The 22,867-nt window shown below is 40.8% G+C and overlaps 1 protein-coding gene across 1 annotated transcript; it reads right to left on the reverse strand.

Moving 5' to 3' along the window:
* Window positions 1–1,232: 1,232 nt before the first annotated feature.
* Window positions 1,233–19,869, reverse strand: timm17a (translocase of inner mitochondrial membrane 17 homolog A (yeast)). The gene is made up of 6 exons (XM_048553452.1): window positions 19,801–19,869; window positions 16,752–16,851; window positions 15,223–15,286; window positions 14,280–14,408; window positions 11,523–11,633; window positions 1,233–2,285 (listed from the first exon to the last, which is right to left on the reverse strand). The coding sequence occupies exons 1-6, from the start codon at window positions 19,824–19,826 to the stop codon at window positions 2,215–2,217; spliced, it is 501 nt and encodes a 166-aa protein (XP_048409409.1). The 5' UTR covers window positions 19,827–19,869; the 3' UTR covers window positions 1,233–2,214.
* Between the last annotated feature and the right edge of the window lie 2,998 nt (window positions 19,870–22,867).

The raw sequence follows: 22,867 nt of genomic DNA on the forward strand, positions 1-22,867 counted from the left end.
TCACTCGTATCCTTACACACAGATGAGGAAGGACACCACATCCATCCTTAGGACAAGCCAAACAGACACGCACGAGAATTCCTAGAAGCATGGCATTCCAACCGGAACTCCATCAACAAACACACTGGCTACAAATCACAGAGACCTAGGGGTTCAGGTACATAATCACTATCTTTAACAAAATTTCAAAGTACTAAGATGACATTTTGTCCACTTGCCTTTATTTACCTTTGAGACAGGCATTTGGGATGCTACATTGGAGGTAGTACAGAATGTTGGTGAGGCCTCATCTGGAGCACAGGGTCAGCCTGCTGTAAGACGACTTTTATCAAATTGGAGAAGGTTCAGCTGATTTACCAGGATGTTGCCAGGAATGGAGGTTCAGTTACAAAGATAGGCTGGGACTTTTTTCACTGGAGCACAGGAGATTGAGGAGTGACCACACTGAGGTTTATAAAAATCATAAACAGCATAGATAAGGTGAATAGCAAGGCTCTTTTTCAGAGGATGGAGGAGGTCAAAACTAGGCAGCACTTATTTGAGAAAGATTTAAAAAGAACACAGCAAATTTTGTTTTTTAAAATAGTGGTTCATTATGTGGGATAAACTGCCACAGGAAGTGGTGGATGCAGGTAGTTATAATATTGAAAAGATATTTCACTAAGAACATGAATACGGAGGGATTTGGGCCAAATGCAGGCAACGTGTGACTAGTTTAATTTGAGAGCATAGGCAGAGTGAACTGGTTGGACCGAAGGGCCTGTTTCCATGCTGTACAACTCAGACTCAATAACCTTCAAAATTAAATATTTAACTTACCAGCATGAATCGTTTCCTTGTACCTGATGTCTCTTGGATTTTTAATTATCTGCTTGTACTGCAGATGTGGATCTAATTTGCTGGCAAACATTCATCAATAATAATTGTTTGCACTGGTATTCGATGTTTTTAAGTTACGGACTAAGATTACAGAATCTCAGATCAGCCTTCATCTCACTGAATATCAAGAGATGCGAGGGAATAAATGGCATCTTTCATCTTAATCAAACTATGGCCAATGGGAGTTTTTTAACCAGCCTAGGATCTTCATTGTCTTACAGCTTGAAAGTTGTAGTTCATTGCATTTATCTCCCAGACATTGTGAAAATACCAAAATAAGACTGAACTTCCTGACAAATCAGTCAAACCAGCTGTTGGATTATCCCAGTCATAATAAATTTAAGAGGTAGGAGAAAAATTTAAATTTTATATTTATTGACGATATACTTTCAGAATATTTTAAACAAATGTTCTAAACGCACTAGTGTTCTTCATTGTGCCAGAAATACCAACTCAATGGAAATTTAGTTAGGTACAATCAAGTGACAAGTTGCGTGATGCATAACTCAATTCAAAGTATTGAAGGGCAGGGTGAAAGTGATAAATGACCCATTAAACTGAAAACCCAATTATGTTAGGTCTATAAAAAGGTTTTTTTTAAAAATAAGTGCCCAAATTCCAACTTTTTCTTCTAACTATAGAAATAATTTTTCCCTAGCACAAGTGCATCAAGTTGAATGATAAATAATGCAGGTCAAGTAATTATCACTCTATATTAGCCTAATACATCAAATTAAGATATCTAGCAAAATACATTTGGCACAGAAGTTTCATAAGACAAGTCCCCAAAGTATTAAATAAATTAAAACAATGAACGATGATTTGGCCTTAAATTTTTAATGTCATGAGATGGAACAACTTTTCCCTCAATGTTTTGTGACTTGTGCCCATTCAGATTGAAAAGTACCTCGAAAGGAACTGGCTGTTCTGATTATATTTGTTGAATATGAAATGACAAAGGGCAAATGTCAACAGATTTTACCATAGTTTACATATACATTGACCAGAGATTTCTATAAAACTGAGGCATAAAAATAATCTTGGACTAAATAACAGTTGCTGATAAGGACCTTCATATCAAAGTAAAATATGGGATATACCATATATACATATATTTCAAGGCCATTGGCAGAAAATTATTTTATACATTCTCAAACTTTCCACAATGGCCTTTTCTCATCACACCAGTCTTGCAATAACTCAGATCAGCCACCTTAAAATAAATTGTAACGTGACTACATGTAAGATGGTGTGCTCTTCACAGATGTCTGGAGTGACTATTTGTTAACATATCTTCTCAGCATCCACAAAGCTAGAGGTATTGCAATGGATTTGTCACTGATATTGTCGATATTCACCAAATGATGGAGTCTGTAGCTGAGTTGGGTCATCTACAAACTGTGGACCTACAAAGTGAAAAAAAAACTTCAGTTTCATTTTTTAAAAAGTATTCTGCTCTAGCTTCTCTTTGGTAACTGGACAACAAACTGACTTTGTTGTTGGTTCAAAATTAGTTCAGCCCTCAAATTAATTTTATACACTTCTAATATGATCCAATGTAAATGAAAGTAATTGTTAACTTTAGAATTTTGCAAATTAGTACATTATCAAACATGGCAATTTCTTTACACTCATTGGTCTTTTCAAACCAGTTTATATTGTAAAAATATAAACTTGTATGCAATCTTATAAATTATATCTATAAATTGGCTTCATTTTTACTGCAATGGTTAATAGAAAATTATTCAAATCTGGCCTACACAGCACAAGGTAGTTCCTTTGATCTTTTTACATATTTGTTTAATCCTAATCTTCGCAGGTCTACATAACAAATCAAAAATCATCCTTTTTACCTAGCTGCTAAGTTTAAAGAGCCAAGGCTGAAGTTTCTTGTTGAGAGCTTCTGCATAGGGTGTAATTGGTGATTCAGGTCCAAATTTACAGTAGGTTTTGCAAGTTATTTTGGTTCCAAACTCTGCCCAGTTATTTATATATCATTGGAAAGAAAACCTTGCATGAATCAGCACAGGTAGATAGGGTTTTACAACTGAATTTTTAATTGCATTACGAACATGCATTATTTAAATGGAGAAAAACAAATTTGTTGGTACTTGTGCATGAAACAAAATTAGCTCACAGCTGCAGCAGGTAATCAGGAAGGCGAATGGAATATTGGCCCATATTTTAAGGGGGTTGAATATAAGAGAAGGGGAATCTTACTGCAACTGGAGAAGCTGCTGGGGAGATGATATCTGGAGTACTGAGAGCTATTTTGGTCCCCTTATTTAAGGAAAAATTTTATTGGAGGCAGTTTAGAGACAGTTCAATAGAATGACCCCTTGTATGGAGGGATTATCTTAAGAGTAACGATTAAACAGAGTGGAACTCTTGGAATTTACAAGAATGAAAAGTGATCTCACTAAAACATATAGGATTCTTAAGGGGCTTGACAGAGCAAATGCTGAGACAATGTTTCTCCACATAGGAGGTTCTAGGACAAGTGGGCACAGTCAATTAAGAGACAACAATTTAAGGCTGAGATGACAAGGAATTTCCTCCGAGGGTTGAGTGTTTTTGTAACTTCTTGCCATAGACAGCTGTGAGGGAAAAGTCCTTCTGTATATTTTAGGCTTAGATGGATTAATTTTCAAATCAGTAGAAGAATCATTGGTTACGAGGAAATGGCAGGAAAGTGGATGACAGGAAAGTTAAACAGAGTAGCCATGATCTGATTAAAAGGTGAAGCAGGCTCAAGTAGGAGGACAACCTACTCCTGTTTCTAATTTTTTCACCTCGATATATCTAGGAGTGGTAATCTGGTACAGAGAAAGATTAAATTAGATTTTCTACGGAGTGGAAACAGACTTCAGCGCAACAAGTCACACTACCCCTTGGAGCATCCCACCCAGACCCATCCCCCTATAACCCTCACATCCCTGAACACTACGGACAATTTAGCATGGCCAATCCACCTAGCCTGCACATCTTTGGACTGATAGTAGGAACTGCCAAAGCTGGAGAATCTGAGGTAACAAAGGTGTAGAGCTGGATGAACACAGCAGGCATCAGAGGAGCAGGAAAGCTGACGTTTTGGGTGTAGACCCCTCTTCAGAAGTGGTGGAGAGAAGGGGATTCTGAAATAAATAGGCAGAGAATGGGGAGATGGATAGAAGATGGATAAAGGAAAAGATAGGTGGACAGCAGACAAACAGGTCAAGGAGGCGGGGTTGGAGCCAGTAAAGGTGAGTATAGGCGGGCAGTTAGGGAGAGGATAGGTCGGTCCAGGGAGGATGGACAGGTCAAGGAGGCAGGATGACGTTAGAGGGTAGGAGATGGGGGTAGGGCTTGAGGTGGGAGGAGTGGATAGGTGAGAGGACACGTTAGGGAGGCAGGTATGAGCTGGGCTGGTTTTGGGATGCAGTCAGGGGAGGGGAGATTTTGAAGCTTGTGAGGTCCACATTGATATCATTGGGCTGCAGGATTCCCAAGCGGAATGAGATGCTGTTCCTGCAACCTTCGGGTAGCATCGTTGTGGCACTTCAGGAGGGCCAGGATGGACATGTCTTCTCAGGAATGCGAGGGGGAGCTGAAATGGTTCGCGATTGGGAGATGCAGTTGTTTGTTGTGAACCGAGCGTAGGTGTTCCACAAAGTGGTCCCCAACCCTTCGCTTGGTTGCCCCGATGTAGAGGAGCCCACAATGGGAACAGCGGATACAGTATACCACATTAACAGATATGCAGGTGAACATCTGCTTGATGTGGAAGACCCTCTTAGGGCCTGGGATGGGAGCGAGTTGGGGGAGGTGTAGTGGCAGGGGTAGCACTTGCGGTTGCAGGAAAAAGTGCCGGGGGTTGTGGGGCTGGTGGGGAGTGTGGAGCAGGCAAGGGAGTCATGAAATGTGGTCCCTCCGGAAAAGGTGGGGAGGGAAAAATGTCTTTGGTAGTGGGGTCAGATAGGAGATGGCGGAAGTGTTGGAGGATGATTCATTAGATCCAGAGGATGGTGGGGTGGTACGTGAGGACGAGGGGATTCTGTTTTGGTTGTTATTGCAGATAAGGAGTGTGAGGGATGAGTTGTGGGAAATGCGAGACACACACTCAAGGACGTCTTCGACTACCGTGGAGGGAAAGTTGCAGTCCTTGGAATTCTGGGATGTCCGGGAGTGGAATGACTCATCTCGGGAGCAGATGCGGCAGAGGCAAAGGAATTGAGAATAGGGGATGGCCTTTTTTGCAGGTAAGTGGGTGAGAGAAGGCGTATTCTAAGTAGCTGTGAGAGTCGGTAGGCTTGAAGTGAATATCAGTTTCCAGGTGGTTGCCAGAGATGGAAACAGAAGTGTCCAGGAAGGAGAGAGAGGTATCGGAGATGGTCCAGGTGAACTTAAGGTTGGGGTGGAAGGTGTTAGTGAAGTGGATGAACTGTTCGAGCTTCTCTTGGGAGCACGAGGTGACGCCGATACAGTCATCAATATAACAGAGGAAAAGGTGGGGGACAGGGCCGGTGTAGCTTCAGAAGAGGGACTGTTCCATGTATCCTACAAACAGACAGGCATAGCTTGGGCCCATGCTGGTACCCATGGGCACCCCCTTTGTCTGTAGGATGTGGGAGACAAAGGAGAAGTTGTTAAGGGTGAGGACAAGTTCAGTTAAGCAGACAAGGGTGTCAGTGGAGGGGGACTGGTTGGGCCTGCTGGACAGGAAGAAGCGGAAGGCCTTTTGGCCGTCTGCATGGGGAATGCAAGTGTACTGGGTGATCATGGTAAAGATGAGGTGTTAGGGACCAGGGAATCGGACGTTTTGGAGGAGGCGATGGCATGGGTGGTGTCACAGATGTGGGTGGGGAGTTCCTGGATCAAGAGTGAGAAAATGGAGTCGAGGTAAGTGGAGATGAGTTTGGTGCGGCAGGAGCAGGCAGAGACAATGGGTCGACCAGGTCAGTTAGATTTGTGGATTTTGGGAAGGAGATAGAAGCAGGCGGTGCGGGGTTGGGGAACGATGAGGTTGGAGGCTGTGGGTGGGAGGTCACCTGAAGTGGTGAAGTTGTAGATGGTTTGGGAGATGATGTTTTGATGGTCGGGGTTGGGGTCATGATCAAGGAGGCAGTAGGTGGTGGTGTTGGAGAGTTGGCGCCTGGCCTCAGTGATGTCGAGGTCAGTGCGCCTTAGTGGCAATCTGGAAGTTTAATTTATGCAGTTGAAAGGGAGTTGGAGGAGGAGGGCAATGTACCAATGGCATAGGTTAAACAAGGATGAGGTCCTGAAAGCAAAATATAGGCAGTTAGGAAATAAGTTGAAAAGGATGAGCTCAAAGATAATGATCTCATGATTACTGCTTGTACCATGTGGTAGTCAGAGTAGAAATAGCCACATGTCAGATAAATACAAGGTAGGGTCAGAGATTCCAGGAACAGGTTTACAAGTGGGCAGGACTGTGACTGATGTCCTAGGGCAAATATTTACTAATATGGTTGGGATGTTTAAACAAGAATTGCAGGGTGTTGGAACATAGGATTTAAGAGCAGGAGTAGGCAATATAGCCCTTCAAACCTGCTCCACCATTTAACACGATCACAGTTGATCTTATCCGGGTCTCAGCTCCAGAATCCTGCCGGCTTCCCATTGCCCTTTATCCTACTTTGCATGAGAAAAGTCTCTATTTCTTTCCTGAATCTGTTGATTGATTCTGCCTCTGCTGCACTCTGGGGCATTGAGTTCCACAGACTCACGACCCTCAGTCATAGATTCTCCGCTTCGCAGTCTGAACCTACCTTCTCTCACTCTATATCAATGACTTCTTGTTTGAGACTACCCCACATGGGGGAACACCTGATCAATGGCGATTTTATCAATCCCCCTTACAGCATTTTATATACCTCAATCAGAACCTCCCTCCCCCTCCCATTCTCAACTCCAGCAAATCCAAGTCCTAGCTATTCAACTGTTCTTCTATGACAGCCTTTTCATCCTAGGATCAATCTGGTGAACCTCCTCTGAACTGTCCCCAGTGCCACTACATCAGGTAAGGAGATCAAAACTGGACATCATACTTCAGATGTGGTTTAACTTAACATCTTGTATAATTGTAACAACATTCTTTACTTCTATAATCCAGTCCTTTTGCAATAAATGCAATGATCGCAGTTGCCTTTATTATATACCGCACCTGGATACCTACTGTGAGATTCATGCCCAGATCCCACTGGTGTACCCTCTCCCTTTTAGTTTTCCAGCCAAGCTGAACAACCTCATACTTATTCACATTATACTCCATGTGCCAGATTCTGGCCGATTCTCCTAGCCTATCAATATTCATCCACAAACACACTCTTCATTACATTGTTTTCCCACCTAGTACAGTATCATCTGTGAATTTTACTATGTTGTACTCTATCCCTGCTTGCAGATCATTTACACTGATTGCAAATAGTTCAGCTCTGACAAATGAATCTTGCGACACCCCACTAGTTACAGTTCACCAAAGATGGACGATTTAACTGCTGCTTTCTATCAGTCAGCCAATCCTCTATCCTCAATCCTCTGGGATCTAACCTTCTGGATCAGTCTTTTGAGGCACCTTATCAAGCACCTTCTAGAAGTCTGGATATGTCACATTCATCAAATCCCCATTATCTGCTTTGGTGATTACATCCTCAAAGAACTCCAGCGAGTTTGTCAAGCCCAACTTGCCCTTCATTACACCATGACACTGGTGAAGTGTGCATTGTTTTTGCAAGTGTGCATATATCTCCTCCTTTTATCATTAACTCTAACAAGTTCCTTGCTACAAAGGTCAAACTAACAGGTTTATAGTTTTCCTTTCTTTAAAATAATGATATCATATCAGCATGTACCCTAACCACCGGTACCTTCCCAGAATCCAGGGAATTTTGGAATATCATAACTAATGCATCCAATATCACTACCACCTCCTCCTTTAATACCCTAGAGTGCAAGCGATAAGGTCCTGCGGAGTTATTTGCCTTCAACTCCAATAGTTAACTAAATACCTTCTCCCTAATCATAGTCATTTCACCAAGCTCCTGTTTTAACTACAGTTTTTGTGAAGAAATATCTTCCACTGTGAAAACAGAGACAAAATATTGATTCAGTGCCCCTCCCATAGGTTGGAACCTAAGTAAGGTGATAAGTGAAAGAGAAACAAGGATGACAATGAAAGGAAAAAAAAACAAAGCCATTAGACAAACAGGTCCACATTACAAAGAAAAGTTAAGATAATTAAAAAGCTTTATATTTTAATGCATGAACCATTCAGGTTAAGGTAGATGAATTAATGATTCAAATCGGGATAAATAGATATGATCTCTCAGTCATTATGGAGGCATAGATGATTACAAAGAAATCAGAACTTACGATTCAGGGATATTTGACCTTCAGAAAGACAGGAGGAAAAGCAAAAGTGGTGGGATAGTACTGTTAATAATATGAAATGAAAACAGTTGTGATACATGACCTAAGCTCAGATGATGCAGAATCCATTTAAGTTCAGGTAAATAACAGCAAGGAAAAGAAGACATTGGTAGGAGTAGCACATAGACCCAAAACAGTAGCCACAACATAGGCAAGGGTAACAATGTCAACAAATAATAGGAGCATATTAAAAAGAAGCAATAATTAAGGGAGTCATAGTCAGAGTCATACAGCACGGAAACAGACCCACGGTCCAACTCGCTCATGCTGACCAACTTTCCCAAACTAGTCCCATTTGCCTGTGTTTGGCTCATATCCCTTTAAACATTTCAGATTCATGAAACGGTCCAACTGTCTTTTAATTGTTGTACCTGTACCTGCAATTACCATGTCCTCTGGCAGTTCATTCCACACATGGACTAACATCTGAAAAAGTTGACCCTTAGATCTTTTAAATCTTTCTCTTTTTACCTTAAAATTATGGCCACTAGTTTTGAACTCCCCATCCTAGGGGTAAAACCTTTGCTAGTCATCATATCTATGCCCCTCATGATGTTATAAACATCTATAAAAGGTCAGCTCTCAAACTCCTACACTATATATGGATCACAATACACATTAATGGCTTGGAGGAAGCAAGAGAAGTACTGTAGCCAAATTTGCAGACAACTCAAAAATAGGTGGAAAGGCAAGTTAGGAGGGGGGATACAAACAATCTAGGAAAGTAATGAACAAAAAGTTGGCAAATGGAATATAATGTGGGTGAATGCAAGTTGTTCATTTCCAAAGGGAGGGAAAAAAAGCAATTATTTAAACAGAGAAAAGCTGCAACACAAAGAGACTTGCAGGTACTCGTGCACAAAACACAAAGCTAGCACGCACGTGCAGCAGGTAATCAGGAAGGCGAATGTAGCAATGGCCCTTATTTCAAAGGATTTGGAGTACAAGAATAGTGAAGTCTTACTGCTATTGTACAAGGTGCTGGTAAAACTACATCTGGAGAACTGTGAACAATTTTAGTCCCCTTATTTAGATGTAGAATCCCTAGAGTGGAAACAGGCCCTTTGGCCCAACAAGTCCACACTGATCCTCAGAGCATGCCACCCAGATCCATCCCCCTATAACCCACTTAATCTGCACGTCCCTGAACACTATGGGCAATTTACCATAGCCGATCCACCTACCCTGCACATCTTTGGACTATGGGAGGATACCGGAGGAAATCCACGCAGCCCCTAGGGACGGTGGCACAGTGGCTCGGTGGTTAGCACTGCAGCCTCACAGTGCTAGGGACCTAGGTTCGATTCCAGCCTCAGACAACTGTCTGAGTGGAGTTTGCACCTTCTCCCCGTGTCTGCGTGGGTTTCCTCCGAGTGCTCCGGTTTCCTCCCAAAGTCCAAAAATGTGCAGACTAGGTTGATCGGCTATGCTAAATTGCTCGCAGTGTTCAGGGGTGTGTGGGTTATAGGGGGATGGGTTTGGGTCTGGGTGGGATGCTCTGAGGGGCAGTGTGGACTTGTTGGGCCAAAGGGCCTGTTTCCACACTGCAGGGAATCTCATCATCTATTTCAGGAAAGGTGTCATTTCACTAGAGGCGGTTCACAGAAAGTTTACTAAGTTAATGCTTCCCAACATGGAGGGATTGTCTTATGAGAGAAGGTTAAACAAGTTGAGACTCTAGTCACTGGAGTTTAGAAGAATGAAAAATGATCTCATCAAAACATATAGGATTTTTCAGGGGCTTTACAGGGTAAACACGAAGAGGATGTTTCCCCACAAGACAGTGCCTAGGAACTTAGACATAGTCTCAGAATAAAAAGGGGTGTAAGTTTAAAACTGAGATAAAAAGGAATTTCTTCTGAGGGTTGAGTGCCTTTGGAACTCCTTGCTACAGACAGCTATGGGGGCAAATAGATTCTTGTTCCACAGGATTACAGGGAAAGGATAAGAAAGTGGATGTGAAGAATGTCAGATCAGCAACAGCCTCACTAAATGGTGCAGCAGGCTCAAAGAGCAGCACGACCGACTCCTGTTTGTCTTTCTTGTCACCTTGATAGGAGTACTAATTGAATAGTTTTACACAGCTGAAAGGAGGCTTACCATAACAATCATTTCCAACTGGTGTCTAGAACACCACTTGTAAATATTCCAAACTTAAATAGTGCAAAAAGATTTAATTTCAGAACCAAGTTTTAATGACATTAGTGTACAGCAGTTTTGAAGCAAATTTAAAAATCTGACAGATTCTCAGGGAAATCCTTAAAATAGTGCAACCTCGCAGAAACTCCAAGTCGCCATGGTTGCATGTTTTTGGGGTGCGGAAGGGAACTTCTCAATAATATATAGATCATGTGATGTACTTGCATCTCATGTCTGAACACAGCCGTAAAAGGTTGGATATCCTTGACGTGAAGCATTTTAATTTTAGTTCAATTATTTTACCAACTGGAATATATTAGGATATGAAAAACAACAAAAGTAATTCAAATTAAATTACAAAACCAAACTGCTATTTATGTTTTCTGATAGTATATTTCAGTTACAATTAGGATGAAAATGCAACATAAATGGGGTTATTAGATTTGAAGTAATATCCACTTGCAGAAAGCAAAACTGATGTTTGCAACAATATTAACATTTGTATTGTATGAAATAATAAACATTTTGATTATCCCAATATGAATGAACACTCGTACATGGACATAACTCAATCTGGGAAACAGCACAAATGACTCTACACTACCTGCAAAAGGATGGGAAATTGCCCAAAGGAAGAACCCTAGCACTATACCTCTTATTTGGGTTCACTAGTAATATACAAAATCACTTCATCCCCACAGCATGTAAATAGGCCATTCAGCCAATTGTGTCCACACTTACCCTCCGAAAACCATCCCATCTAGATCCAAACACCTACCCTGTCCCTGTAATCCCACATTTCCCATGGCTAATCCACCTAGCCTGCACATCCCTGGACATTATGAGCAATTATTAGCATGGCCAATCCACCCAACCCACATGCCTTTGGATTGTGGGAGGAAATCTCAGCACCTGGAAGAAACCCACATGGACAGTCACCCAAGGACAGAGTCAAACCCGGGTCCATGCACTGTGATGCAGCAGTCCAAAACAAAGTACTTATACAAAAGTATTAATGACATGTATATTTGTTGGTAATGCCATTTAATGCTGATCTATGTAAATTCAAAACTAACCTGTTGGAAATTGTGTTGAAGCAAATCGTGTGAGCATTATTCCAGCCCCTTCAATCAAGGCAAGAAGTATACCTCCCATAGCAGCTGATCCCACCATTGCCACTGGACCATCTAAATGAAAGTGCCCACATGGTCGATGAATTATAATAAATATGCAAACATTGAGAGAATACATTATAATAAATATGAAAACATTGCAAGAATACATTATACTGATGTTTTACTAGAAAATTTTCAAGAGAAGAGATCGAACTAGCTTTCTTGTTTTGGTAAAAGCAAAATACTACTGATGCTGAAAATCTGAAAGAAGGCCAGAAGATGGAGAAACTCAGCATGTCTGGCAGCATTTATGGAGGAAGAAAGTGTTAATGCTTTGAGACCAAAGACTCTTCTTTATAACTTCTTTTGCATGTTTGGACTCAAAACATTAACTGTTTCTCTCTCAAATATGCTGAGTTTTTCCAACATTTTGCATTTTCATTTTTCGTCAGGTAGTTGAGGGAAATGCAGTAGCTATGCTGCACATCAATTTCTAGAAAATCTTTTAGAAGGCATCACACAGAACACAATTGGGTGAGAGAGGTAAAGGTACATGAAATTAAGAGAACAGAAGTAATTGATCAAAAAGCTGGTTAGAAAGGAAGAAACAAGCTGGGCAGTTTCAAAATGGTCGGAAGTAGCTACTCACGTCTTACAGGATCTTGTTGTGGGACAACTCCCAATCACGATACACAATGATTTTAATAAGAAACTAGTGAAGTGGCATTCCAAATTTCAGACAATACTGAAATAGCTACATACTAACTACATCTGAGGACTAGAAACACAATGGAATATTGATGAATGTTTGAATGGACTAAAAAGTGGGAGACAAATTTTTGGACATTTTGATTTAAAGAAGAAACCCTGAATTATCTAGCATTGGACGACGTGCTAAGAGACGGATTCAGAAGTTCAGGTTTTCAAGACATTAAGCACGTGTACTAAAGCCACAAGGACAATGGAATATTGCTTTATGGCAGCAGACAAAATTTAAAAATTAAGACAGTCCTGTATCCAATTTCTGTCCTCAAACAATGGTAAAGATGCCAAGGAAGTGCAAGAGGATAAAACACAGACCCTCTAGGATGATGCCTGCAATGAGGAAATTAATTACAAATAAAGACAAAAAACAAATTATTTTAATCATAAATGCAAATAAAGGAATAATTTTATATAAGTGTTTAAAATGTTGAAAGAGTAAAATTGAGCAAATAGAAATACGGCTTCCAGAGTTAACACATCAAGGATAAGGGATAGAGCTGCAATATGAGAAGTCAGGATGGAGAGCAAAACAAATTAGTCAGATTATAAAACGCGCTATTGAAATTAGCAAACTAGTCAATGGCCATGCCAGTTTCTGCTAGGCTAGATGGATGAAACTAAGAGGGATACAGACAAATGAAGATGGGGTAGATTCAGTATGCAGAATCGCTTTGAACAATAAACACTGGTTGTTTTAATTAACTGTTTTAATATTTTAAAAGTAATTGACAGTGGACTACAGGGCTGTTCACCAATTAGAGAGAAGTGACTAGCTTAATGAGAGTCACGCCTCAGGCAAGGGGCGAGGTTGAGAAGCCATAACCTTTGTGGTGACCTCAGCCAGTCTGGGAATTGAACTTGCGCTGTTGCTGTTGCTCTACATGGGACACCAACTGTCCAATTAACTGAGCTAATGAAGGTCCTACCTTGTCAACTATTAATCTCGTCACCAATGTCTCTCTCTGTCTATGATCACCTGGGACTTTGGCAACTTTTGTTATTATAAGCACGGTGTAACTACAAGAACTTGCACTGCTTATTCAGTGATGATTGTACAGTTGTTTCAGTTGTATAATACTTCTATAGAACAGTTAGAAAATGTAAAACATTACACATATTTGTATGCACAGTTAAACAAACAACACATTTTATAACCTGGTACTTCATGAATAGAATTGTGAACCTCTTAGAAAGCATTTTTGAAGCTCTGTCGTCCTGCTTCCTAATCTGTATCACGGCAATACATATAAAACATATTTCAAATCAACCTGAGCCATAGCTCGAATGTAACACCTCAAATTAAAACAAAAAGCTCAATTATACAATATTTTCAATTGTTTCATATTGGTGCCCCGAGAAGACAAAGTCAAATTTCCTGGGCAGTCAAAAATTGTATATTGTTATAATATCATCTTCAAGAATGCTTCACAGTTTGGCTATGTCCTAGAGAATCTGTAATAATATCATACATCTTACTTTTAAAGCACTACAATAAAACTATAGGCATAATTATTTAAGACAATCAAACATTTATAATCTAAAGCTTTTAGATAGAGAAATCAAAACAATGAAAATTATCTCTATGGCAATACCAATATAAAGCGCTAAACTCAGATTTCAAATTATAAACTGTAAAAGTCCTACAAGAATTAAAGATCAGAATATAATGTGTCTCAAACTTTATCTCACTCCAGTTCCTTCATTGGGTGAAAATGCTGAAATCCCACCCCAATGGCATTGTGGTCCACATACAGCACACTGACAGAAACTTACTGACATGAAGGCAGCTCACCACTACCCACTACTGGACAACTAGGAACAGGCAATAAATGCTGGGCCTGCCAGTGGTACCTACATTCCAGGAGCGAATTTTTTTAAAAAAACCAGCAAAACAAACACTAAAAACATGATTAGCAGTGAGATTAAATACAAAATACAAACTGTTTCACTTACTTCGTGCAGCTAATATTGCTCCTGTTAAGGCTCCACTGGTTATGGAGTTCCACGGGTCTTCTTTACCTCTGACCTTTACTAAGCCACAGTCAATCATGGAAAACAGCCCACCCCATATAGCAAAGCTTCCTAAAATTGTAAAAGAAAGTGAATACAAGACACTGTTATTCATATTAAATTAATTGAGCCAAAGTGTTGCAACCTTTTGCGGAAAGCTGAAAACATCTGTGACAGATGTCATATTAGAATAAGCATTCAATGCCTACAATGTAGCAGACACTCAACATAATAAAATGTGAGGCTGGATGAACACAGCAGGCCAGCCTCACATTTTATTATCTTGGAATTCTCCAGCATCTGCAGTTCCCATTATCTCAGACACTCAACATATCCTGATTCAAGTAAAAATATTTTTAATTAAGCCATGCCAAAAAAGATTGACCTATCAATATTATTTAAAAAACAGGCTGTATTCCCTAAACATAGCAAAAGGTAATAAAATTTTGTTTTAGAAAATCTTATAGAATCCATCTTTCTACAAACTTCGTCACTGTAAATAAAATGTGTGACGGTAGGGCTCAGAAACCCAGCGACTAATAGAGACTGCCAAGTCTCATCACTGCTTGAATTGTAGAATGAGTTGTTTCCCTCGTCCAAGATGTCTCAGTGCTCATCTTGGCACCCCTATTAAATATAGGTGTTTTGTGTGGAGTGTTTCATTTGAATAACCTGAAGATTAACAGTAAAGAAAGCCTTTTTTTTGTACATTTGCACAGTTCAGCATTTAGCTATAATTGCAGGAGGTTTGCCATTTGCTCATCATCCATTGCTAACTTCTCTAATACGAGTACCAACATAATGTAAAACAAACTACAATAGTTATTGTCCTTATTGTTAAGAATAAAATGCAGCTTACACCTTTTTTTTAACAAATCTAACATACCTCCTAATTGTGGAGCTCTGGTCTTAACTGCAGTCAAACTTCCACGAAGCCTGTGACTCATTCCCTGTTTTTAAACCATGAAAAATATAGGCTTAGTAGCACATGAAAGCAGTGCAAAAAGGCTTAAAAGTGCATTAAATACAAAATGCCAATACCAGTAATAAAACAAAAATGGTATTTTGTAATGTCAACATAGCTCACCCAGAATATGTATACTGCAAATTATTCTCCACTTGTGTCTGCATGCATATTTGAGGTCTCAGAACTGACACAGATTCATACAGTACAGAAGAGACCCTTTGGTCCACTGAGTCCATACCACCAAAAATACACCACTACCTATACTATTCCCACTATCTCACACTAGGTCCATGGCCTTGAAATGTTAGGAGCCTTCAAGTGCTCATCCAAGTACTTTTAAAGGTTGTGAGATTACTCACCTCAACTACACTGCCAAGAAGTATATTCCATATACCCACCTGCTCTGGGAGAAAAATGTTTTCCTCAAATCCACACTAATCCTCCTGTCTCTCAGTATAAAAGTGTGCCCTTTTGTCTTGACCCTTCGACTAAAGGGATCAGCTGCTTCCTATTCACCCTGACTATGTCCCTGAATCTCAGATACCTTTGTCAGGTTCCTCTGAAACTTCTACACTCCGAAGAAAGCAATCTGAGTTTATCCAATCTCTCATTATAGTTAAAATGCTTCATTCCAGGCAACATTCTGGTGAATCTCCTTTGCACCTCTACCACCGTGTCACTCAAGATGTGATGAGATTCTACACAACAATATCTAACCTTCTCTGGGGAGTGCCTTTTCTCCCTGCTACAAAGTGTAGGTATCCTCCCCCATCTAATATGGGTGCCTTTGCCCAACTTCTCCCCATAAGGTGCCTTTCCTCACCCTCATAACTAGTGCTATTACCCAACCCTCACATGAACAAGCACCTTCCAGCTCCCCATCTTCCCACCACAAATGGGTATACTGTCTCCCCAAAGGATGTCTTGCTCCCCAGTGATGTCCCAGGACTAAATTCAAAGAAAATGCCACTACTCAAAGGAAGAAATGTAAATCCTTCCACCAGCCCTCAACCTGTTCATTTCTCTTTGTCCCTGCACACTCCCCATACCAATATATACCAATTACTTAAAGTTAAATATTGAATTAGCTCAACATAACAATACAATGAGAAAAAAATTACATTAAAAGCACATTGGCACTTCTACGCACCTGAGCAAGTCAGTCAATTCAAGGGTTATTAGGACTGGTCAAAATACGCTGGCCTTACTTACAATAAATACATTTCATAAAAGAATACAGAAAAAAATCATAACACATTTAGATTTGGGTACTGAACCTTAATAAGGGAAGAACTGTACAATGCAAATTCATCAGAAATATACAGCAGTTTAAAAGGTTAGATTAGGACAGCACGCATAATTTTGTTTTGTATTCCCTTAAATTTAGAACATTAAGGGCTGGAGAAACACAATAACCCGAACTGTAACAAACTTATAAAATAACTTACGACTGGAGCATTCCTGAAGCCTTTAATTGACTGAAATATTCCACCACCAATGGCACCCATTGTAAAAGCTCCACCACAGTCATCAACTATCCTCCATGGGCTAATGAAAAGAAACATTACTTAGTTGATATACATTATAACTTGCCATATTAGATGTTCAACTAAGGAGAAAAGCCAAAAGCAAGTTCACCATTTCCTTCTACTAACCAATTTCATGGCTGCTCTAATGATAGTTATGCAGAAATCCATAATCCTGCCCTCTGTTCGGTTCAACATAACCGCAACGTCCTGTGCTGTATTTTTAAGAAATTTTCCATAAAGTTTACTCACAATGTTACTGCAAATTGTTAACATAATTTTCCTAGTAACTTTTTCCATCAGAAAGACGTCAAAATAATTAAAATGTCTTTTGTTACTGGTTAAAGTAGTGGAACATCTTTGGCTATTGCCTTACATGTCATCAACAGTAATTTTTCAGTCCATTAAACAGCATGATTTTTCTCAATCCACAATTTAGCCAACTTCCCTTGAACTCCAAGCTATGATAGGCTCAAAGTTTACTGGTATTACAACAAAAAAAAGCAATTTTTACAGAACAATTTTCAGTAAATTTGCTCAATTACAAAGGATGTTCTGGAATTTTTAAAGATTAAGGACACTCATTTTCACAGATTACAGGAATTTGGCATAAACAGCGAGAACCTGTGAAAGCAAACATACAAAACAAAGTCTTTACAATTAACATCATTCATCAGTATTAATGGGTGGATTTCACATTGAAATTACTTCTGAAATGCAGGTGGCAAATGCAATGAGCAAATGGCATGGGAATTTTGACAAAATAACAGTGCACAAAATTCAAAACCAGGAGAAGCAGGTATACCCAAATGGAATAACAATAAGATATTTTCCAGGACTATGGGTAAAATAAAGCAAGGCTCATATTCTATTGAGTTAAGGTATGTCTGGAGAACAGAAAAGTAAAATGTCAAAAAATATTAAGGGTGCCATGCGTTGTAAGTCTAAGACTAGAAGGATGAAGCAAATGAATGTATGGCTGGCAAAGTGCTGCAGGAGGGAGGGCTTTAGATTCCCGAGGCATTGGGACTGCTTGTGGGGTGGGTGGGAACTATACCAGTTAGATGTGTTACACTGAATGTCGTTATGGAGGTTTAAATTAAATTGAAAGGAGTAAGGGGTCCCAAGTCGTAGTTTGGAGGGAAAGCGAAACAGAGATAAGTTAAAATGTTAATAAATAACACTGAAACAGAGGAAAAAGAGGCTAGATAAGAAAGAAGTCAGTTTATCAAAAGTAAACTGAATATATTTTAATGCAAGGACCCCGAGAAATAAGCTAAATGAGCTGAAGGCACTGATACGTACGTGGATGTATGGTATCCTAACTACGACTGAGACTTAGCTGACAGATGAGGAGGACTGGCAGTTCAACACTCCTGGTTAGCTCAGCTGGCTGGTTGCAATGCAGTGATACCAACGGTCAAGTACGACATTGACTGAAGTTACCAAGAGGATTCTGCTTTCTCAACTTGTTCCACGCCTAAGGCACAGTGACCTTCAGGTTAACCCCACCAGTTATCTCTTTATAATAAAACAGCATTCCTATGGTCCTCTGGGGTTATGACAACTTTAACTACAAAGGCCCCCAACAGAGGAGTATAAAACGTGCAGGGATATCTTAAGAGGGAATTAGGACAGCAAAGAGTGTGTGCGAGAAAATACCGACAGACAAAATAAAGGGAAACCCAAAGGGTTTTTTTAAGACATGAAAAGAATGCTTACAAACCATGGTGGGTAGATGGGTATGGGTATGGGCGTGTGCGTGTGCATGTGCATGTACACGTGCATGTACACAGTCCTGAACATCGTGTAGTCTTCACGATGGAAACGGATAATGCTAGTATAGATACCAGGGTGGAGGACTGTAATATATTAGAAGGGCTTTGCATATAGAGAGAAGTACTACTATAGCATTCAACAATGTAAAAAAAGTGGTCAACTCTGCAGGCCCAGATAAGATGCACTGAGCTTGTTGAGGGAAGTAAGGGAGATGTCAGAGGCTCTGCCAGTAATTTTCAAACACCTCTGGCTACTGAAATGCTGCAGGACTAACACTGTCCAAAACAAAAACAAGTTAAGCTCTCTGGACAGAGACCAGATTGTATGCTGTAACCAGGCAAACAAAGAAACTGCATGAAACTACCCCACCATCCAAAAAACCCTTTTGTTTCCACAGTCACCTAATTCATGTCTAACGATCAGTCTAAAGAAGCACAGCAAAAGGAAGGAGCCTGAGTAGCCAATAAATACATTACTCCAAAGAACCCAGTTCTGAAGAGTCCTGTCAGAGTGGAAACATCAAGTCTGTTTTTCTCTCCGCACAAATGCTGTCAGAACTGGTGCATTTCTCCAGCACTTTCTGCTTTTATTTCAGATTGACATTATTTCAGTATTTTGCTTTCATAGAGTAAAGACTTGACAGTGGCTGCATTCCTACTGACCGCACCACCACCAGCTCCCCCTTCCTCAGCGCACACACACGGTTCTTACCTCCGTAGAGGTATGAGACTCTTGTGCAGGCCCTCACAAACTCCAACAGAATCGGGACTCTTTAAATATATCTGCCTCCACAGACCAGGGCACAGGCCTCAGGACTTTCTCCTCCAGTGTCAGGCCATCCCCCCAGTTCACCTTCCTTTAAAGCTTAAAACCTTTACAACATCCCCTCAGGCCCCAATAAAGTCCCGAAAACTAACAATGCCACTACCACCCCCCCCCCTCCACCCAACAAAAAAAAAATCTCTCTTCTCCTCCTGACGGCCCATAGGCCTGGACACTCCCCATCTCGGGGACACATTCCTTCAGGAAGGTCACAGACGCCGCTGGACGGGTGGTGAGCGGGTAACGGTCATAGAAGTTTCTAGATTCCCGGTGCCAACGTTCCCCTCTCCTCTGGGCACCCGCCCGGCATCTCGCATAACCCTGAGCCTGATTAAGGGATTCTTTTCACTCTCTCAAAAGACCACCTCACCAGGGCTCGCGTGCATATTCCTCCATCTTCCTCTGTGACGTACGACCGCAGCCACTACGCGCACGCGCTGCAAAGGGCGCATGTGTAGAAAAGTATCGATTGGAGGTGATGCTTCCTGATTCATGCTCATGCTTGGAGTGTGAGCGTTAATGGTATTGCCAGTTCGAGCATTAGCGGCTCCTCTTAATTAGTTTTTGAAACCAAAGGCTAGATTTTGAAAAGTTGAAAGACGGCCGTTTTATATATAATATATATTGTTAGGAATTATTAAAGTCTGAAGGCTTTTTTAAATAGCAGCAAGCTTCTGAGATCTGAACCAACTCTTTCCAACAAGACTTCTGAATGATGCTGGAAATTTGAAACTGAATCAGAAATTGCTAGCGAAACTGGGCAGATCTGGTAGCATGTATTGAAGAGAAAGCAGTGTTGAAAGTTTGCGCCCAGTCACCCTCTTTCAGGAAATAAGAAACAAAAGAACTGCGGATGCTGTAAATAAGGAACAAAAGCAAAGTTGTTGGAAAAGCTCAGCAGGTCTGGCAGCATCTGTGGAGGAGAAAAAAAAGAGTTAACGTTTCGGGTCCGGTTCTGAGGATGGGTCACCGGACCCGAAATGTTAATTTTTTTTCCCTCCACAGATGCTGCCAGACCTGCTGAGCTTTTCCAACAACTTTGTTTTTGACCCTTTTTCAGGACACTGAACCGGAAGCATTGGCTCTGATTTCTCTCCACAGATGCTTGCCAGACTTGCTGAGTTTCTCCAACATGTTCTGTTTTTGTTTGTTTCTGAATGACAAATACTGTCCAACTTGTGTAGTTCAAAATGGAGATCTAGCATGACCAGCACGTTCATTCCCAAGAGTTGCTAGCCTCACAGCATCAGGTTCAATTACAATCTCGAGCAACTGTCTGTGTGGAATTTGTTACATTCACTCTGTGTCTGTGTGGGTTTCCTTTGGGTGCTTTGGTTTCTTCCCACAGTCAAAAGAGTGGAGTAGTAATTACTGTTTTATAAACTGTTGCATTGTTTTGAAACTTTGGCCCGTTAATAAGAAGGAAGACAGACAAAGGTAATGACCATATGGGAAGTGATTCAAATGGAGGAAGAAACCTACACTACTGTCTGACCCAGCAGTAAACTGCGTAGCTATTGCCTTTTCTGTCTTTTTTCAAGTATCTCTGAACATAGATGTTTAGATTAAAGAAAATAAACAAACAGTGAAATTCACAGCGGACCCTGGAGAAATTTGTGTGGGAGCTCACAGTGGGGGAGCAGCTAAGTGGCTTTTTAAAGTGTAAGCTTACTGTGTTTCTTTTGTAAATCTGCAATAGTGAGTAGAGTGGATGTCTTTTATTTATTATATGTTGTTTTCAAGATTTGTCTCTTGATTAAACTTTAAAAATACAAAAACATAGGTACGAAGCCAGCCTGGAGCCGTGATTTTAAAGCAGCAAGACTGTACTATTTTCTGGGTCTGTAGATTGTTAAGGTGCAAGGATGGCCTTTAGTAGAGTGATATGATCTTCCTATTGGATGTGTGAGATAAGCCAGAGTTTCCACGTTACTGATGATTATGTCTGCAGAAAGTATGTTTGGTTGTGAATCTTATTGGAGCGTATGGATTGGTTGGAGTGGCAGGTAAAGGCAATGAGGAATTTATAAGAGCTAGGGGGTGTGATGGATGGCAGTTTCGGGGAGGGAGGTAAACTGAGGATACAGTCGGGTAAATAGGTCACCTCCAGAAAGGGTAGGCGAGGGAGGCAGGTAGTGCAGGAGTCTCCTGTGGCTATCCCCTCAAACAAATATGCTGTTTTAGAAAATGTAGGCAGTGATGGACTTTCAGGAGAATGTGGCACTGACAACCAGGTTTCTTGTACTGAGACTGACTCAAATGGAATGAAGGGTATGCCACATTCCAAGCGATCGATTGTAACAGGAAAACTCTCTAGTCAGAGGCAGAGACAGATGATTCCACGGCAACAGTGATACATCAGAATGGTGTGCTAACAAGGTGTTGAGCTAGATGAACAGAGCAGGCCAGCCAGCATCAGACCAGCAGGAAAGCTGACGTGTCAGGTCTGGACCCTTCTTCAGAAAAAGGGTCCAGACCCAAAACATCAGCTTTCCTGCTCCTCTGATTCTGCTTAACCTGTTGTGTTCATCTAGCTCTAAACATAGTTATCTCAGATTCTCCAGCATTGGCAGATCCTACTATCTCAGAATGGCGTGTTGCCTCCCTGGAGCCAGGATCAAAGATATCTTGGAGAGGATGCAAAATATTCTCAAAGGGGAGACAGACTAGCAGGAGTTCATTGTACATGTTTGGAACTAATGACTTTGGAAGAGAAAAGGATGAGATTCTGAGGAGAGAATGTAGGAACTTAGACAGGAATTTATAAAGTAGGTCCTCAAAGGCAGTAATATCTGGATTACTCCCAGTGCCATGAGGTAGTGAGGGTAGAAATAGGAGGAAAGAACAGATGAATGTGTGGCTGAGGAGTTGGTGCAGAGGAGAAAAAGTCACAATTTTGGATCGTTGGAATTTCTTCTGGGGTGGAAGTGATCTGCAAAAGAAGGACAGATTGCACCTGAATTGGATGCAGACTAATATACTGGCAGGGAGATTTGTTACAGCTGCTGGGGAGGATTTAAATTAATAAGGGTAGTGGTTAGGAACCAGGGACATAGAGAGGAAAGTGATCAGCCTGAGTCTGGTACAGTTGGGAGAAAGAGTAAGTCAAACAGACAAGGCAGACAGGAACAAAGTAGAGAACCAGGTAGGACTAATAAATTAAATTGCAATTATTTCAATTCAAGAAGGCTAACAAGTAAAGCAGATAAACATAGGGCATAGTTAGGAACTGGGATTGGGATATTAAAGCAATTATGGAGATGTTGCTCAGGGGTGGACTGGACTGAGAGCTTAATGTTCCAGGGTATAGTTGTTACACAATGGATTGAAAGTGGGGCAAGAGGGAAGGGGCTGTGGCATTTTTGATTAGGAATCACATTACAGGATTAAGTGTATTTAGGGAGCATGTTCCTGGGAATACATCTGGGGAGTTATTT

This window comes from Stegostoma tigrinum, chromosome 21, assembly GCF_030684315.1.
Source record: "Stegostoma tigrinum isolate sSteTig4 chromosome 21, sSteTig4.hap1, whole genome shotgun sequence".
Classification (NCBI taxonomy): Eukaryota; Metazoa; Chordata; class Chondrichthyes; order Orectolobiformes; family Stegostomatidae; genus Stegostoma; species Stegostoma tigrinum.